The 19143-nt window shown below is 39.2% G+C and overlaps 1 protein-coding gene across 4 annotated transcripts in view; it reads left to right on the forward strand.

Annotated features, from left to right (window-relative positions):
- SLC38A6 (solute carrier family 38 member 6) overlaps positions 1–14476 on the forward strand; it is a 73098-nt gene extending 58622 nt beyond the window's left edge. For 3 of the 4 annotated variants that reach the window (XM_077909534.1, XM_077909533.1, XM_077909531.1), the window contains 4 exons: positions 1607–1731; positions 3093–3237; positions 3347–3441; positions 3616–3907. In XM_077909534.1, the coding sequence (XP_077765660.1) occupies positions 1607–1731; positions 3093–3237; positions 3347–3441; positions 3616–3696 (446 nt within the window). In that variant the 3' untranslated portion in view covers positions 3697–3907. Of the gene's footprint in view, positions 1–1606; positions 1732–3092; positions 3238–3346; positions 3442–3615; positions 3908–12562 lie in introns of those variants that run through there. The other variant, XM_077909532.1, reaches the window with a different exon arrangement.
- The last annotated feature ends 4667 nt before the right edge of the window (positions 14477–19143 follow it).

Raw genomic sequence — 19143 nt, forward strand, 5'->3', positions numbered from 1 at the left:
GGGCATATCACCTACCACTCTCCGCTCTGTAGCACATCCCGCCTCAGCCACTGGAGCACTATTGGTCTCCTCATTTTCTCAGATGCATATTCTCTTTGCTACTTTGGGGCTTCTTCTGCCCAGCTCTTCTTGCTCTGAGAGAAAATCTCTTTCCCCACACATACATTAACTTATTTAATGCTCTCAGTAACTCCACAGATCAAAATAGTATTGTCCCCATTTTACAGATGTAAGAATTGAGAGACTCTGAGAAGTTAATATACTAATAAGTACAGGACTTTGAACATTCGTCTGTGTAGTCCCAGATTTCAGGGCCTTCTACCTTCCTGCTACTCACTAGATCATAATGATTCTCCCCAAGCCTCCCTGGATTTCCTCCTTGCTCATCCCAAAGTCATAATTCCCTTTCCCTATTGAGAATCACCCTAGCTCTTTGTTTAGAGCTACTCCTGCCACTTATGTGTGTATCTGCATTTATACACTTTCTATATGTATGTGTTCATCTTATTGCTCCTTTATGTTTTAAGATCCTTGAAAACAGATGTGTGTTTATTTCCTCCAAAGCATCTTTTCCAGAGCATTACTCTCAAATTTAAAAAGCACCATTCTCTCTTAAATACAAACTAATCTGTCCCTGCAATCCAGGGTATGGACTGTTCTTAAGAACACTCACTCTACATACCTCTCATCTGACTGGGGGTGCAGAAAACGCTGTGAAACTGGAAGAACACCGTGGAGCAAAGCATGGTCAACATGTACACATTCTGTCACGGACTACTGTACTGGCTTGTGGAATAAGCCATTTCCCTACAACTACATTTTCTTATGAAAGGGGAATCTACAGATGAAATGTTGAGGAAGCAGACAGCAGGCACAGAAGTATGAGATTCTAGAAAACATTGCAGTATTGAGGAAAAAGCATTGGCTTTGGCACCAAAAAATGTGGGCATGTATCTCAGTGACTCTTCCCCTTTGTGTTGTGTGACCTTGGCCAAGTCAGTTAATACTTTTTAGCTTCACTACCTGTATGAATTGTTATCAGAAGGAAACACATGATACACTTTCAGTCATACATGTGAAAGCTCTATTTTTTTTTTAAAGATTTTATGTATTTATTCATGAGCGACTCAGAGAGAGAGGCAGCAACACAGGCAGAGAGAGAAGCAGGCTCCGTGCAGAGAGCCCGACGTGGGACTCGATCCTGTGACGTGGGATCACTCCCTGGACCGAAGGCAGGCACCCAACCGCTGAGCCACCCAGGCATCCCACATGTGAAAGCTCTTTACAAAACAAACATAAATGTTCAAAACCTTCAGATTGTGGAAAAGTTCTGAAGAGATATTTATTTATATATATATTCATTGTCATAATTTTAAAAGTTCTGCCTTTGCTGATTTCTAGTGTAACTAAAAGAAAAGATTATAATTTTCAAAAAGATATTTAACTCTTGTCTCTGTTTCATAGGATAGGAGAAAGTAGAGAAGGATATGGTACTGGGAATACAAAATTTGTTAAGATCTATTTGTGCAAGAAAAATAATTCTGCTTTTATTGACATCTTAGTAGTTTATAATGTGACCCTTATTATTTTTTTTTTAAATTTACAGACAAAGTGGCGTCAGAATTACTACAAGGCTATAGCATATATTTGCCCCGTGATGTTGTCATCTTGACTGTGAAGTTATGCATACTATTTGCTGTGCTTTTGACAGTCCCTCTAATCCACTTCCCTGTAAGTATTCTTAAAGGGCTTGTTGCTTAATGTAGCAGCTCCCTAATATGGCAACACTAATTCTTTGCAGACTAGAAAGTTTGAATCACATCTAGTCTTGTATATCTTATTCATTTGTCAAGTAATTGATCAAAGACCTCATACTTGCCTATGGCCCCATGAAAGCACAAAAATAACAGCGAACCACTAAGCTAATTTGTGCTTTTTGAGATTTAGTTTAGATTTACGCTCTCCCACAACATTGTTTCCAATTTAGAGACTATGGTTCTTCTAAAGTTTTGGGTTCCTCCCCCCCTTTAATTCTGTATTCTGTTTTCAAAAGAATGTGCATGAAGAGGCAAAAGTTAAGTCAGCAAAACTAAGCTCCTTCTGGTTTATTGTAGATTTGTTTTCATATAGACATTCTAATTTAATCTTAGTCAAAATATTTTATGTGCTCTAGAATTATAATTAAGGGGCAGAACAGATCTTCATTTTGTATTTAGTTACCATATGTAAGAATCTTAAGAATTTCTGACAAAATGGAAACAGAGACTTTAGGTATGAATGGTTCCGCATGAATGTCTTGAATCCCTAAACAGTGAGTTCCCTAAGAACTGGGCCTTCAAGATTTTGGCCCCTCCGTGTGGAGAGTACTGGCAGGAGGGAAGAGCGGGGACATAAATACGAACATTGAACATGTGATACTGCCTGCTGCCCGCCTTGGCAGTGTGAAGTGTCATGGACTAGTTTTTATATTTACATACTATGAAACAGATAATATAAAATGAAATAGTAAATGATGTTTCTTTCCCATAGCATGATTTCTTTTTTTTTTTTTTTTTAATTTTATTTATTTATTCATGAGAGACAGAGAGAGAGAGAGGCAGAGACAGGCAGAAGGAGAAGCAGGCTCCATGCAGGGAGCCCGACATGGGACTCGATCCCAGGTCTCCAGGATCAGGCCCTGGGCGGAAGGCAGCACTAAACCGCTGAGCCACCTGGGCTGCCCATGATTTCTTTTTCTACTTTGAACTTTTTGTTCTTCTATTTGTGAATTTAATGAAAATGATTCTCGGAGATTTCATCACAGTATTATTGTTGGTCATTTTGAAAATTATGCAACCTAAAGAAATTGAATACAAATGTTTCTTCGTGAATTAAACCAAAATAATTTTTATGAAGTTCACACAGAAAGGTATATTTCTTAGTTTATGTGTCATAAGCACTTTTTAATAATGGTTTATGCTATATTCCTAAAATCTAAATGGTGTAGGGGCAAGAAGTCATGGTTACTGTATTGTACCTGTGTTTCCCGAAACAAGTATTTTGGCTTTGACACTTCTTCTTTGCTTAAATCTATTTCTTTTTCTGTTAAACAGGCAAGGAAAGCTTTAATGATGATGTTTTTCTCCAATTTTCCATTCTCATGGATTCGCCATTCTTTGATCACTCTAGCACTCAATATTTTCATTGTTTTACTTGCATTATATGTTCCTGACATTAGGAATATATTTGGTGTAGTTGGTAAGTTTTCTGTTTCAAAAAATCCCATGTAACGAAATGGATAAAATTGTCATCCAGCCTCACATCTGAATCTGGTAATATCCTCTTTTTTTCTTTCTCCCCCTCAAAGGTTCCAGTACATCAGCATGTTTGATTTTTGTGTTCCCAGGACTATTTTATCTTAAACTTAGCAGAGAGGATTTTCTCTCATGGAAAAAGCTTGGGGTAGGTTAATTTTGTTTATATCTTTTAAGAATTCTATTTTAAGAAATAATTTGTCATTTTATAATTGAGTATTTTATCTACATTGAGAAAGTGTATTTTGAACTGTAATAGAGTTTATTGGAGAAGGTAGAGGTTTAAAATACTCTAATTATTCTTTATCTTTTTATTCCACAGGCTTTTGTTTTGCTCATCTTTGGAATTTTGGTTGGGAATTTTAGTTTAGCACTAATAATTTTTAATTGGATTAATAAATGAAGGAAATATTTTCTCGCTTCTTATGAAGAATAATTTACCTCTATATGCAAAAAAGGAATAATTATGGGAGGCACCTTGGATAAATCCCTTTTTATGTGGGTAAACATTTTTGTAAATATTAACAGAACAGCAGAACAAAATGGAATAAGTAGGGGAAAGTGGATTTATAGCAGTTTTAATTAAAATAAATTTAAAATGCTCTTCAATATAATCAGTCTTTCTGGGTCTTTTAAAAAATAATAGACTTTATTTTTAAGGGTAGATTTAATGTTTATAGAAATATTGAGCAGAATGTACAGGGTTCTTATATCTCCCCTCACTGCCAGCACACCCATAGTTTCCCATATTATTGACTTATTGCATTAGTGTGGTACATTTGTAATACTTGATAAGCCAGTATTGATACAATATTATTAACCAAAGTACAGCATTTACATAAGAGTTCACTGTTGATGCAAGCATTGACAACCACTGATCTTTTGACTGACTTCATAAAAACTATGAGCCTTTCCCTGTGAGCCTTTTCTAGAATGTCATATAGTTGGAATTGTATTATTTAACCTTTCAGGCTGGCTTCTTTCACTTAACAAAATGCAGTTAAGTTTCCTCCTTGTATTTTCACATAGCTTATTTCTTTTTATCATTAAATAATACTCCATTGCTTGGATGTGCCAGTTTGTTTTTCCATTCACCTGTTGAAGGACCTCTTGATTGCTTTCAGAGTTACGAATAAAGCTGCTATCAACATTTGTGTGCAGGTTTTTGTGTGGATATAAATTTCAGCTTATTTGGGTTGATACCAAAGGGCACAATTGCTGCATCATATGGTAAAAATATGTTTAGTCTTACAAGAAACTGCCAAACTGCTTTCCAAACTGGCTGTAATATATTACATTCCTGACAGCAGTGAATGAGAGTTCCTGTTGTTCCATATCCTCGCCAGCATTTGGTGTTGTCAGTGGTTTGGATTCTTGCCATTCTAATGGGTGTATAGTTGTATCTCATTGTTGTTTCAATTTGCATTTCCCTAATGACATAATGATGTTGAGCATCTTCTTATATGCTTATTTGCCATCTGTATATTTTCTTTGGTGAGGTTCAGATCTTTCATCTTTTTTTTTTCAGTGGATTGTTTTCTCATTGTTGAGTTTTAAGCATTCTTTGTGTATTTTAGATACCAGTCCTTTATCAGATAATGTATTTTGCAAAGATTCTCTCCCCCAGTCTGTGGCTTGCCTTTTCATTCTCTCAACAGTGTTTATGGCAGAACAGAAGTTTTTAATGTTATTAAATATACTGGATCAATCTTTCACTTGTTTGTTTTTTAAGAAATCAGCATATTGAGTTTATATACAAAATTGAATGTTAGCTGTGGGATAATGTTGTCAACATTAATCACTAATAACAAAACTGCAGGATTATTTCATTTGGTATTTTGCTCTGTCTCCAAATCTTCTCTAAGAAACTTTTGTGATTTTCCTGTTGTTCATTATGAAATAGAGCTGTGATGATTGGCTGTGAATTTAGAAGTTCTTTGAGCTTTCTCATTTGTCACTAAAGCATGTGAGTTTCTATCACATGCTGATGATTTATATCATATTTTGTGTGGAGACAAATACTGATGATTTATATCATATTTTGTGTGGAGGTTATAAATCATTGTTTCCCATTGATGTGGCTTATTTCTGATTGGAAACCAAAAGCTAGATCTCTCCTTTCCATGAGTGTTCTATGTAAAGGGCACCTTGTTAGCAGCCTACCAAAGCCAGGGTGTATCAGTAAAAATGTAATTCTACCCCTGTGTGCATGTAAAGTAGGGAACTGCATGCAAAGTACAATTTGCATGCATGGAAATACACACTTTTGCAGGTGCCCCTTTGCTCCCCACTTAGAAAATGGGCTGCAAAATTGACAACTGAGCTTCTCTTTTGAATTAAGATATTTCTTTGGCAACTGGGATCAGTGTAGTATAATGGAAAAAGTCCAAGTTTGGGGGTTAGAAAGACTTAGATTCAAATCTCAGTGCGTTTAGGCAAAGTACTTAACCTCTCTAAGTCTCCACTTTCACGTATGTATTAAATGGAGTTAATACCAATTATACAGCGTTGTGTTGAGAGGATTAAATGACCTTGTATAAATTAGGTGCAGGCCAAAATGGGCTCTTTTAATAGATCAGATATTTATCCCCTTTTCCCCATCCCTTCATCTAGACCAGTAAAATAGATTTGCTTTTAATCAGAGACATGGAATTTCTTCATCTTCCATCTTGCCCAGCTAATATGTTTAGATTCTTTCTCTAGCCTTCACTCACAGGGGAACTGGCCCCACGTGTACTCTTTGTAGTGTTTTCCCACAGTTCTGACCCAGCTGTACTCTTCTAATATCTTCCTGAAACTGGGCACTTAGCCTGGTCCCATGGGCACAGCCAGGCAGGGCTTCCCATGTGGCTTCAGGTCAGCCAGAGCCCATTAATCTGATAAGCTAATTCTTGTACCCTCTTTTTCTGTTTATGAAATTATAGATCCAAATACAAATAGGTGTTCAGCTGCTTACATAAATCTAATTCCAGTAATACCAAAATAACCCTAAATCTGCAACAGATGCAAGGATACCCCCTGGGGCAAATGTTAAGTGTGATGACAGCTGGGCATCAGTTAATACATTTGTCACCTGCTCATGGGATAGGATCATGAGAGGTTTGGCAAAGGGACAAGTACCCTATTGAACACCCTGCACCAAACCTAGTTAATATAAAGAGAAAATATTTGTGGAAGTGGTTTTTTAAAATTATTATTTCACTTTAATATCCTGCCTAATCTAGTTGCCTGGTCAGAGTCACAGCTTCCCCCAAGAGTTTGGAGGAAGCTAGTAAAATGGCAGGTAAGAGCAGTGCCCCCTTCACTAGGATTCCCAAAAAACCTTGTTCAAGTACTTGGCTGCATTTTTCCTGGGAAGTATAGGCCCTTGCATTATGGGCTTAATGTTCATAATTTATTAGGTAAGAACTATTTAAAGTAAAACTAAGTAAAGCACAAAATATATACTTTTCTAACATTTGGAGACTTGTTTGCTAAATTAAGGGACGAAGTGCTGAGAATATAAATTACTTTCGTATGTTGAGGGTGAATGTTTAAATTGTACCTTTTTTTTTTTTTTTAACAGAACGTTTACTCCTGAGCTTAGCATTTAAATGGTTAAAACAAGCCTTTGAAGTTAACACTCCATTAAGATGAATGGGGGTAATTCACACCTCTGCTGGTGCTGTATTATTTCAGTCTGGCTGTGGAGAAAACAAGACAGGAGTAGGTTGATTTACTATGTGAAGGCCCTTTAAACACCCAAGGTCTGGAAATCTTTGTGCTTTTTTTTTCCTCCTCTCCATCTAGAAACAGAATCTGAAGTTCAGCACAATCTAGGTATAGAGCTGAAATCTAGAAAGTACCATAGATTCTCTACTGTGGCAATTCCTAACTGGCATTTGATGGGTATCGGGTTACCAGATCAGCCCAACCTCTCTGAATTTGTTTGCTCCTGTGTTTCTTCTACCAGGAAACTGTTTAAATGTAAGGTTAGTACCCTGGTAAATTCACCAGCGGAAAAGCAGAAGCATACCATCCATTTTCAGGTAAACTTTACACATGCCTTTAAATGGGTTATGAGCTAATCACCGGCCTTCATGTGCTTCTACTTTTTTTACCTTTCCAAAATCTCATGTTCTATATTTGCCTACATACAACACATTCATCTTTAAGAACTTTTTTCTTTTTCCCCTCTTTTGGGTGGACGATCCCTGAAGTGAACAGAGATCAGCTGGGAAAGATTGATTTCTTTCTCCATATGACCTTGTACTGGGTACTATTTTGTATTTAAAATATGTATTTCCCCTATTCGTGGAAGTGACATAGCCATTTGAGCCCGAAACGATTCATTTTGGAGCCTGAGAGTAAGGTTCTGTGGGCACAAATGAAAATGAGATGTGAATGAATTTGGAAGTTCTCTTTTTAAGGTAAACAGATTTTTCTCTTCTCCATTCTTATCCTGTGTATTTGCAGGATCAGGTTACTAGATAATCTGTGGGTAGCTGGGTGTGGAGTCTCTAGCGCTGACATTGCCAGTTCAGCATATAGAGATGGAGAATAGATGCTAGAAACAAAAGGACTCAAACAATTAATTTTAATCTGATTTTCTTCTTGGCATGTTGACAGTACTCTGTGGCAATGTTAGAATTAGCCCTATTGAAAAAAGATTTTGTTTCCTGCTAATTATTCTGCCTAGATATTATGAGTCATAATTTTGGGCCTTAGAACTTCTCAGAACATTTTATAGTACTGAGAAATTTGCTTTTCTAATTTAAACACACAATTTATTCATTTTTCTACCATTAGCCTCCTGTAGTCTTCTCATAATTAAGAGGGAAAAATAGGAAAACAAAATTTTGGTGAAGGATGAGTAAAGATATTGTGGATGTGGTTCTCTTGTAACAGTCAGAATTCTTTGTATTTCTTACTCTTACCAAACAATCTGATCTGTGTTTTTACCGTCATCATGATCACTGTCCTAGTTTGTGACGCTGTCAATCAAGACGAGCAATTATAACCAGCAGGAAGACTCATCTTGGCTGGTGGCCAGGTGGCCAGGTGGGAGTGAGAGGTTTATTGGAGTATGGGACAAAGTAAATGCGCAGAGAGGGAAATTGAGTTGCTAGGGGAAAAAGAGACAAAAGACATGGTAATATGGGATGATGTAAGGAGAGAAGACTTGCAGAGAAATGTTTCTCACTTGTTTGAACATATATGTATGTTATATCCATCAGTGGACCAGTGTACAACACAAGCCTAGGGACTGGCTAATTCAAATTCACTGAGCAAATATTTACTGAGCACATAATATGTACTAGGAATTGCACCTCATCCTAAAGTTGTGAAGTTAAATAAGACATCTGAATTTCTTGCCTGAAAAAAGCTTGAGTAAAACTTGGAATTTTCTGATTGAACCTTTTCAGATGGACTTGATTAGTGAAACTGTTTAACTCAAAGGAAGAAATATATATCTATATTTTCAGATATTTATATACAAGTAGACTTTTTTGTTTTAAAGATTCTGGAGTCATACTTACCTGTGTTCAGATCCCAGTTCTACCTCTTTTTGTCTAATTTTGGACAAGCTTCTTGAATTCTCTGAAGACCTTCATGTTTAAAGACTAAGTTTTCTCTCAACCAGAGGAAATACACCTTGTTTCTTCAAGTTAGATTGCATGATCTTTGGGGAAAGCTCTAGTACACTTGAATTAATTGGGCACTGAATTGAATATATGTGATTTTGACTGTTCCTCAAATCACACATCTCTTCTCCCTTCTCTGTTTCAGCCACCTATTCAGTAGCCGGATCAGAAAATAGTATTCTAGAAATAATCCTGATCAGTGCAGTTTATTTTCACTACTGATATATTCAAATACCCCAGAAGAATTTACATCAGCTTTTCCACAATGACAATACACTTTAGGCTCATAAAGTATGTGGTCACTAAAAGCTCCAGGTGTCTCTTAAGTGAACTGCCAGATTTCTAGGTCTTGTACTTGATTTTAATTTTTTTTAAGTTTGAAGGAATATATATTATATATATATACATATATATAGACATATTCATAACATACACACACATTATCTATATATGTTAAATTTTGTCTTGTTAACTTTAGCTCATCCTTCCAGCAGTTGAGATCTTTTTTTGAGTTTTGATTCCAATGCATCATTATTCCCTGCTTTTTGACATCCCTCATTATCCTGCCAGCAGCCCACCACTAGAGACTTTTCTTCCATGTTGTTATGAATCTCTTCTTTGGGTAAAGTTGTCCCGGTCCTGTAATGTCATCTAACCTGTATTTCTTCAGTCCTCCTGGAAGTGTCTCTCAAGTCAGTAGGTACAACCTAGATTCTCATCTATTTCCGGTATTTCTAGTTTCCTAGGATATTTCTGCTTGGATGCTGCACAGTTACTTAAACTCAACATATTCTAATCTATCCTCCCAGCTAGTTTTCTTGCTTCCATTCCTGCCACCTGCAATCCATTTTCACACTGCGGCCAAAGTAGTTGTTTAAAAATGTAAATCAGATCATGTCACTGCTCTGCTTAATTTCCTCCAAGGGCCTCTCATCTCGTTGAGAATGAAATTTATGTCATGGCCTACAAGACTCTGTTTGGTCTACACCTGCTTATTTCTCTGACCTCGTCTCATATCTGTCTTTCACTCTTCTCTAGCCAGACAGCCTTTCTGTTCCTTGAACACATGAAGCTTGTTCCCACATGCTTACTGTTTTTCCTAGTTCGAACATTCTCTTCAAAGACCTTTACAAACCTGGCTCCTCATCATTCGAGCCGCATCTCAAGTATAACTGGCTCAGAGAAGTCTTCCCTGATCCCTTTTGGAAACAAGCAGCCCCCAGCATGCAGTCATGCTTTATAGCCACCCTGTTGTACATGTCATTACTGGGAGTCTTATTTGTTGTCTATGTCCATTAGACTGCAAGCTTGTTAAGAACTGGGACTTGGCTGTCTTGTGCATCACTGAATTCTTAGAGCTTAGTATGGTACTCGGTACTTGGGAGTGACTTAATATTTGTTAAATGAGGGACGCCTGCGTGGCTCAGTGGTTGAGCGTCTGCCTTCAGCCCAGGGCGTGATCCTGGAATTCCAGATCGAGTCCCACATTGGACTCCCTGCATGGAGCCTGCTTCTCCCTCTGTCTATGTCTGCCTCTCTCTGTGTGTCGCTCATGAATAAATAAATAAAATCTTTTAAAAAATTGTTAAATGAATACATAAATCTAACAGACCATATATCTTTTCACTCTTTACCTCTAGTCTGTTACCACATCAGTTCTTCCTTGGAAATGTCTCCTAGATTTGCTTTTATCCTATCCCCAACCTCCCGCCAGTACCTGAATCTTAGCCTTTATCCCTTTGTGACTGGATTAGTACAGTTATTTGCAACCCATGCTGTTCTTTAGAATCACTTGGGGAGCTTTCAAAAATGACAATGTTCAAGATCTACCCCAAACCCAGAATCTGGTGGCTGAGACTCAAGTATCAATATATATTTTAAAGCTTCCCAGATGATTGTAATGGGCACCTGCTGGATTGCTGCATCAGCCTTCTAACAGCTGTCTGTCTTTTAATTCATTTTGTCTGTTGTGTCCATTGATCTCCTTGGAATCCTGCTTTCATAATGACTTCCCTGCTCAAGAGCCTGCAGTGGCTCCCTACTGCCCGCCACATTAATCCTGCCTTCCCCTGTGTCATCTCCTAAACTCTATTTCATCCTTTTCTCTCTTTTCTACAGTCTATAATACACTGAAACCATCTCACTGCCCGGTGCTTGATTTGCCTTTCATTACTCTGCTTTTCTGTGTTTACTTCCACTCTCCTACTATCCTCTCCCTACTCTGACTTCTACATAAACACCTGGCCTATCATTATTACTCCCTTCTACCTATCCAGACATTTCCAATTCCTCAAGGCCCAGCTTAAATTCCTCCTTGGAAATACTTCATTCTCCACTCCAACTTATCTCTTAGTATACAGATAATTCTTCTGGTATGTGTCATTAAATACCTTGGGTTTCTTGTTTTTTACAAATTGCTTTGTGTTATAATTTTTTGGTTGGTAGCATTCAAATTTAATTGGTACAAATTCATAAGTTACAAAATTGCCCCCCTGTCATTATCTGCCCCAATCATCCAGTTTTCCTCCTTGGAAGCAACAACTCCTACAACTTTCTATGTCTTTGCAAAATATATCTTAAGCCTAGCTAACTATATATTTATACAGAACACATAGACACACACAAATGTTGGCATACTATATGTAGTCCTGTGCATCTTGATGTCTTTTTACTTAGAGATAGATATTTAAGCATATGTATAATTTCAGTTGTAAAAAAACCCCACAGAACAGGAAATCTGCTTCTTAATAAACCTTTAAGTTTACAATAGATTGTTAATTATATGTACATTGTTATACATATAGTAGATCTATAGAACTTTTTCATCTTGCCTGACTAAAACTCTGTGTCCATGGAACAGTAGCTCCTCATTTCCCCTCTTCCCAGCCCTGACAACCATCATTTTACTTTCTGCTTATATGAGTTTGACTGCTTTAGTAGATCATGCAGTATTAGTTCTTTTGTGACTGGCTGTTTCACTTAGCATAATGTCTTCAAGTTTCATTCATATTGTAGCATATGGCAGGATTTTCTTCTAGGGCTGCGTAATACTCCGTTATATGTATATACCACAATTTCTTCATCCATTCATCTGTGTGTGGACATTTAAATTGCTCCATCTCTTGGCTATTGTGGATAATGCTATAACAGACATGGTAGTACAAATATCTCATTCAATTCTTTTGTATAAATATGTTGAAGTGCAATTGCTGGATCATAGGTAAATTCTATTTTTAATTCTTTGAGGAACCTCCAAATAGTTTTCCGTAGTGGCTGCACTGTTTTACATTCCCACCAATAGTGCATGAGGGTTCCAATTTCTCCACATTCTCACTAGCATTTGTTGTTTTCTGATTTTTTTATAATGATCATCCTAACAGGTGTGAGGTGATATCTCATTATGGTTTTGATTTGCATTTCCTTAACAGTGACATTGAGCATCTTGGCTATTTGCATTTCTTTGGAGAAAGGTCTATTCAAGTCCTTTGCCCATATTAAATAGAGTTATTTCCTTTTTTTGTTACTAAGTTGTAGGAGTTCTTATATATTTTAGATATTAACTCATCAGATAAGATATATTGTTTGCAAATATTTATCCCATTTGCAGGTTGACTTTTTATCTTGATTGTTTCCTTTCTTACGCAGAAGCTTTTACCTCAGTTTTTTTTTAAGAAAGGGGAGATGTTATGAGAATGAGTTGGCAGGAGAAGAGGAAGTTGAAGAAATATCTACAGCCCTTTTTGTAAAAAAGAACATGGATCTAGTGATTGAGGAGAAGCCGAGGGAAAGAGACAGTGAATGCTAAGCCAGTGGTGGGAGTCTGGAGCCTGTGAGTGAAAGTGGCCAAAGGGTGTTTTACAAACAGAAATGTCTAATATTCAGCTTTAATTTGCATGCCTGTGTCTTCCAAAACCAATAAAAATGATACACAAAAATGCCTTATGTGTGCTGCATTGTGTGTATGCAGACCCTTCCCTGGAGCCACATGGGACAGAACAAGAATAATAGCATCTGTGCTAGCCAGACGATCAGGACTCTCAGAAAAGTGGACTTCAAAGCCAGAAATGACCGGAAAAAATGCAAGCCACTGCTTCTTCCCGGAGTGCTGGGGATATCAGAAGGGCTGTGAGGCCATCCCCCTATGAAGATGTGATTGAACCGACTAGGCTTCGCTCCCAAAACAAGGCCACTTCAGATGCCATCTCAGAAGCACCACAGTGTCATTTCGTTGACTTAACTTCACTCATGATTAGTCTGCAGTTCATTAGGGAAATGCCTCTCTTTTAAAGACAAAAGACCAAACCTTCAAAGTGGATCTCCAGGGTTGGGGCAGCTCTATGCTCTAACACTTCCCCTTAGAGTCATCTCCCGGGGTTCTCTAGAACCGAACATGGTAGTTCAGAGATGGTCTCTCAGAACTTGCCTTCTATCAACCTGAGGTGTTTTGTGTTTGGGATCAGAGCCCCTTGACCAGACTTCTTGTTGGATGGTAAAAATAGGAATCAAAGGGAGTGAGGCCCCTAGGGAAGGGCACTCCCATGAGGAGAGAGTAAAGACCATTATTGTAGTTCCCTGGTTCTCTTACTCAGTTCTCTGTTTATATCTGAGAGTTTGATATTTTAAATGAATGGGAGATCATAAGTCTCATAAAATAATATACCAATCATGAGTAAGCCCTTGTGTATATGGACCAGGCACCAGGCCAAGCACATGATCACGTGTCATCTGAAATAGGTACAGTTATATTCCCCTACTTAATAGATTAGAAATTAAAGTTTAGAGGAGGGCAGCCTGGGTGGCTCAGCGATTTAGCACTGCCTTCAGCCCAGGGCCTGATCCTGGAGACCCAGGATCGAGTCCCACATCGGACTCCCTGCATAGAGCCTGCTTCTCCCTCTGCCTGTGTCTCTGCCTCTGTGTGTGTGTGTGTGTGTTTCTCATGAATAAATAAATAAAATCTTTAAAAATAAATAAACAAATAAATAAATAAAGTTTAGAGGGGTTAGGAAGTTAAATGACTTGCCCAAGGTCACACATCCAGAATGTAAACTTAGGTTTTTGTGTGCTTAGCTATCGTGCTAATGGTTAAATATATCTAGCTGTTGGAGTTTTTTCCATGAAAAGGTTCTGCTCATGGTAGATACATAGTCAACACCAACTGTATGCAAGGCTGCTTTATTCACTTAAATGTTGCTCCTGACATCATTTGGGCCCACTCTTTGTTCTCTGAGTCATGGCCTGTTGCCATAGCATTATTTTTTTTGTTAAGTATTTCAGAGGAAATTCTCTGCAAAAGAAAGGTATGTGGGCTTCTGGTAGAGCAGAATGTTTTCCAATATTTGTCAATCAGACATTGTGAAAACTTGGACCCCTTGAAAAACAGTGTTAGAAATCCTGAAATCCGGGTTCCCTGGGTGGCTCCGTGGTTGAGCATTTGCCTTTGGCTTAGTTCGGGATCCCAGAGGTCCTGGGATAGAGTCCCGCATCAGGCTCTCCACGAGGAGCCTACTTCTCCCTCTGCCTATGACTCTGCCTCTCTCTTTGTGTCTCTCATGAGTAAATAAATAAAATCTTAAAGAAATCCTGAAATCCTGTGTTCTATGACTTTCTACAAATACAATTTTTAAATATCCAAATACAGCTCAGACCATCAACAGACTGATTAAGTGTTTTCTGGACTTTGGACTTCTTCTGGATCCTTAGGCCTTCAAAATAAATTTTGGGGATAGTCATAAGACTGCCAATCTTTTATTTTGCAAATCGATCAAGGGCATTAAGAAAAAAATTGCCACCTATCATTACTATCCTTTAAAATAAAAAGTAAGGAAAGACATATAGCATAAAAATAGAATACAGTTCCTTAAATTCAATAGGCCTATATTTGTTAAAAACTTGCCATGTATTCTCCCCTCACCCGACTTATTTTTAGTTGGCTTTCTCCCCAGTAATTGCTGATCCTAAATTTTGGAACGTAAAAATATCTAAATAATAACTGGTTTACAAATTTACAAAATTTGGCCAAAGTTTCAGCATTTAGAAAAAAATACCATTTCTACTCTAAAACCTCATAGGTTTATATGTTATATTGAGAGTCAATCAGTAATGATTATACCATGATGATATTTATATTTCACAAGGAATCCAAATACTTGGATACTCCCCATGCCTTTGTCTAAAGATTTGTCATTCATTTGCATTTAAATAAATTCTTTGCTTTCACTCATCCAAACTAGTTCTCAACTTATTAGCTAACCAGACTAAATAGAGTTGCATTCGTTTTAATGTCAATGTAAAAATGGTTTTCCCAGATTTTTTCTTTTCAATCAAATCCCCCAAAAGCTGTCTAATCACTCCCAGACTCAGTTACTTAAACATTTCACAATGTTGTCACTTCTATAGTAAAACAAAAAGAAACTTACTTTTAGTAAGTCAGAGAGCCATACTCTAGCAACTTAGAACTTTATTCTGATGAGAGAAAATTCTTAAACTCCATTTCCAACCTCATTTGCAAATGGGTGATTTTGTCACATAGGTACACGGCATCATTCAGTACATGTAGTAATTGTCCTTCAGTTGGTAAATCACTCCCAGAGCTTACAATCCAATAGAGGCAAGCTGTATACAATAACTAGGATTATAATATCCTGAAGGACAGGGTTTGGCTTTAGTGCATGCCATGTGCATGCTAAACATCAGTGTACACTTGTTAAAAGAATGACATAGCTTGGTGAGGGGACGTTAGAAGCTCTGCTGGACAAGTTTATAGGGATGGAGGCTCATGGCCTTCTTGGTGAATGGGAAAGATTTTGTAGAGGAAGTAACAGCTGAGTAAAACTGCAGGACAACCAAAGTAGAGATGAAAATGGGAGGAATGCATTTCCACTTGAAAATAAATGCATAAAAAAAAATGAAAGGTATATTTTAGAAATGACAAAAATTTTGCCAGGAGTAAAGATGTAATGAACAGTTTGAGAAAGCTGAAGGGTAGGATCCTAGTTGTAGAGAATTTTGGAAGCCAGGCTGAATTTGGACTTCATTTTTTTAGAGTGAGCACACATGCATGTGAACAGCAGGGGAGAGGCAGAGGGAGAGAGAGAATCTTAAGCAGACTCCACGCCCAGCACAGAGCCTGATTAGGGCTCTATCTTGAGACCCCCAGATCATGACCTGAGCCCAAATCAAGAGTTGGATGCTTAACTGTCTGAGCTACCCAGGCACCCCTGAGTTTGGACTTTAAATCAAACAAAAGGTAGAGTCTTGGTTGAAGGCCTTTGAATAAGACATGTCCCAAAATGATGATAGAGAAATATCCATTGCCTCTTTGCATTGACTGTTCCTATCATCATCTTCCAAAAGGTGTGTGTGTATGTGTGTGTGTGTGTGTGTGTGTGTGTGTATATATATATATATATATATATATATATATATATATATATATAAAAGCACTTGAAGCCTTCAATGTCTGGTGATCTAAAAATCACAATTTGTTCCGAAGTCTTAGCTCTAGGGGGCATGAGGAACTTTCCTGGAGTTGTGGGAAATTGCTCATGCCCTCAGATCCCCTGAAGGCCCTTGGCATCTTCAGGGGCTCCCCATGAGTCCTGCCTCTGCACTTTTGCACAGCCATTCATGCTGTGTTCTTGTTCCTCTGAAGTTCCTCTTCCTCAAAACTCAACTCAATACTTGCCTCTTCTGGAAGGACTTCTAAGATGATGACATCATGAAACTATTCCATTATGCGGGAAACCCGTCCGTAACATCTTGGTGCTACATTTATTTTCTTTACATTATGAAATATACAACTTCTTATATATTTACATCTAGTCACAACTCTACTAGGCTTTAGGAAAGACCCTGTATATCCTCTGTCCAGGACCCGTCTCCCATCCCCACCCAACCTCACAGGACAGTGCGGTGCACTTGGTGAGTAGTTGGTGGTTTAAGAATTTGCCCTGAACAACACAGGATTTCTTTGGACCTGAAGACCTGTAGAGACTGTGGAGTGTGGGTTTTCACCTCTCTTTGGCTCCAGCTTCTTTTCACTAGCATGTATAGAATTTCTAGAACAGCCGCACCAAGACACCAATTACTTCATAAGCCTTCTTTCTATCCTCAGTGCCTCCAGTTTCTAGTGATGATAGGAATGCAGGCTGGTAACATAGTCACGCTCTTAATCACCTGGGATCAGGCACCACAAACAGTAAGCATTAAAAAAAAAAAAAAAAAAACCCAAACCCTTTTAATTGTATCCAGGTTTAATTTCTTTCCAACTTACTTTTACCCTGCTTCATTCACTCTCTCAGGCCTAGGGCTAACAACGGTAGATCACATACACACCTCCTAATTCCATCCCTCCAAATTTTGTGTAGTGATCTCTAGAGCCTGTTTGTCATGTAACCTGCTGTGGGGAGAGGCCCAGCTGAGGGAATTCGTGAAGCCAGATGGAAAAAGGCACACTTCTATCTCCAGGTTCCAGCCTAGTAGAAACCATAGCACCTGAGGATTTGGAGCTGGCCCTCTTCCTTGGAACTTGTGCCCTCCAGAAATGTATTTTAGGCTGCCTGTCCCTGCAGGCATCCATTCTGACTGTCACCAACTGCTGCTTCAGACTGAGCTTCGGAGTCCTACCTCAGGGATGCAAATCAAAACAGCTCAGACTCAAGCCTGGGAATCAAGTCCGAATGGATTGATTTGCATGGAGGAGCTTTGTCACTGAGTGAAGCCAGCCAAATTCCCCCGGCTCCCCAGCCCTCCGGAAATAAGCTTTACAGGGCCTGGGGGCCTGGGCCCAACAGGGTGGGCGTGATTTGAATATTCACTGCCACAGCTGCTGCACCCCAGCCCGGCACTGGTCACTGCCATCCGTTTCGCTTCATTTTACTGCCTCAGAATCCCCCTGTGCATGTTAGTGGTTAATACAGCAGCCAGGAGACGCCAGACAGCTCTCGGCACCTGGTTCAAATTTAAGGCTCATTTACACATGATGTCACACACGCATTGTCAGCGCAAGGGAGGTCAGGATGGTTCATTTTGGGAAGGTTCACATTGTTGAGTCTTTACAACACTCACTGCTATTAATGCTTTAACCATCTGACTTGGATTTCAGTTTTCTGGCATGAGGTAATCCAAGGCAGTAGATTTATATGCTGAATGGGAAGCCAGCAGTGGTGGCTAATCACGCTGGTTTGCAGATCTGCACCTCTGGAGCCTTGGGATGGAATTAGAGGGCCACATGGCATGTAGCAAATCATGGAGGTTCTGAGCAGAAGGGGAATTAGCCAGACCTGGAAGCAGGGGCTGTGAGGGGGTGGTGGCCTGAGGTGGAAGGCTTGACTAAGGAATAAAAATCAAAGGAGGTTGGACCAGGGTCTGAGCCCGGAGGCCATGGGATTGCTTCAGTCTGGCCAGGGTTTTGGGGGTCGTTGCTTGATCCATCCTTTCCAAACCCACCTTCCCCAGCCGAATTCAAGTTTCTCACGTCTTGCAAAGCTTTCCACACAGCCCATGGCCCTTTCTTTCCTGAATCACTGAGGAGACACGGTAGTGCTCTCCTGCCTCACCAGCCTATGTGCTAGCTGTCTCCTGGCTGCAAGTAATGGCAGGGCAGGGACTATCACTTATGCTCTTCTGAACCTCTGACCTCCTAGCCCAGTGGCCCCCACCCCCAGGGTATGCTCAGATGGATGGATAACCCCTTCCTCCCTCATCTAGGCTGTGTCCTACCTAAATCATATTTAAATGTTGAGATCTTTGGATGACCACCACTATCACTTGTACTGTCCCCTGGCACATGGCTAAAACAATAAAACTGGTCTGCCTATTACATCTGCAATAAGAGTCTCCTTACCTCCAAGAAGTTCAGAGTATGTCCTTCAGTCCTGCCTACTGCCTTGATTTTGGACCAAGGCCTATTGCCATGGGTCCCCCCCCGCCCCCCAGTGGGCTTTCTCATTCTGTGAGTCTCTGTTTTAGTCAAGCAAACAAGCATTATAAAGGGGATGACATCAGCTATGATGGCGGCACACTGAGGGGCACCTACCCTGGGCCTGAGAGGGTTCTGGGAGTAGATGCCCCTCTTGAACAAGTAAGAGTGGATCAGTGAATAGGAGCACGAAGGGCCCTCCAGGCAGAGGGAGCAGCACAGGTAAAGGCCTAGGGGCATGATCACATGCACCTATGAACACACCTGGACTCTGACTGGACGGGCTCTGAATAGAGGGTGGAAG

The sequence above is a fragment of the Canis aureus genome, chromosome 9, assembly GCF_053574225.1.
Source record: "Canis aureus isolate CA01 chromosome 9, VMU_Caureus_v.1.0, whole genome shotgun sequence".
NCBI classification, from domain to species: domain Eukaryota; kingdom Metazoa; phylum Chordata; class Mammalia; order Carnivora; family Canidae; genus Canis; species Canis aureus.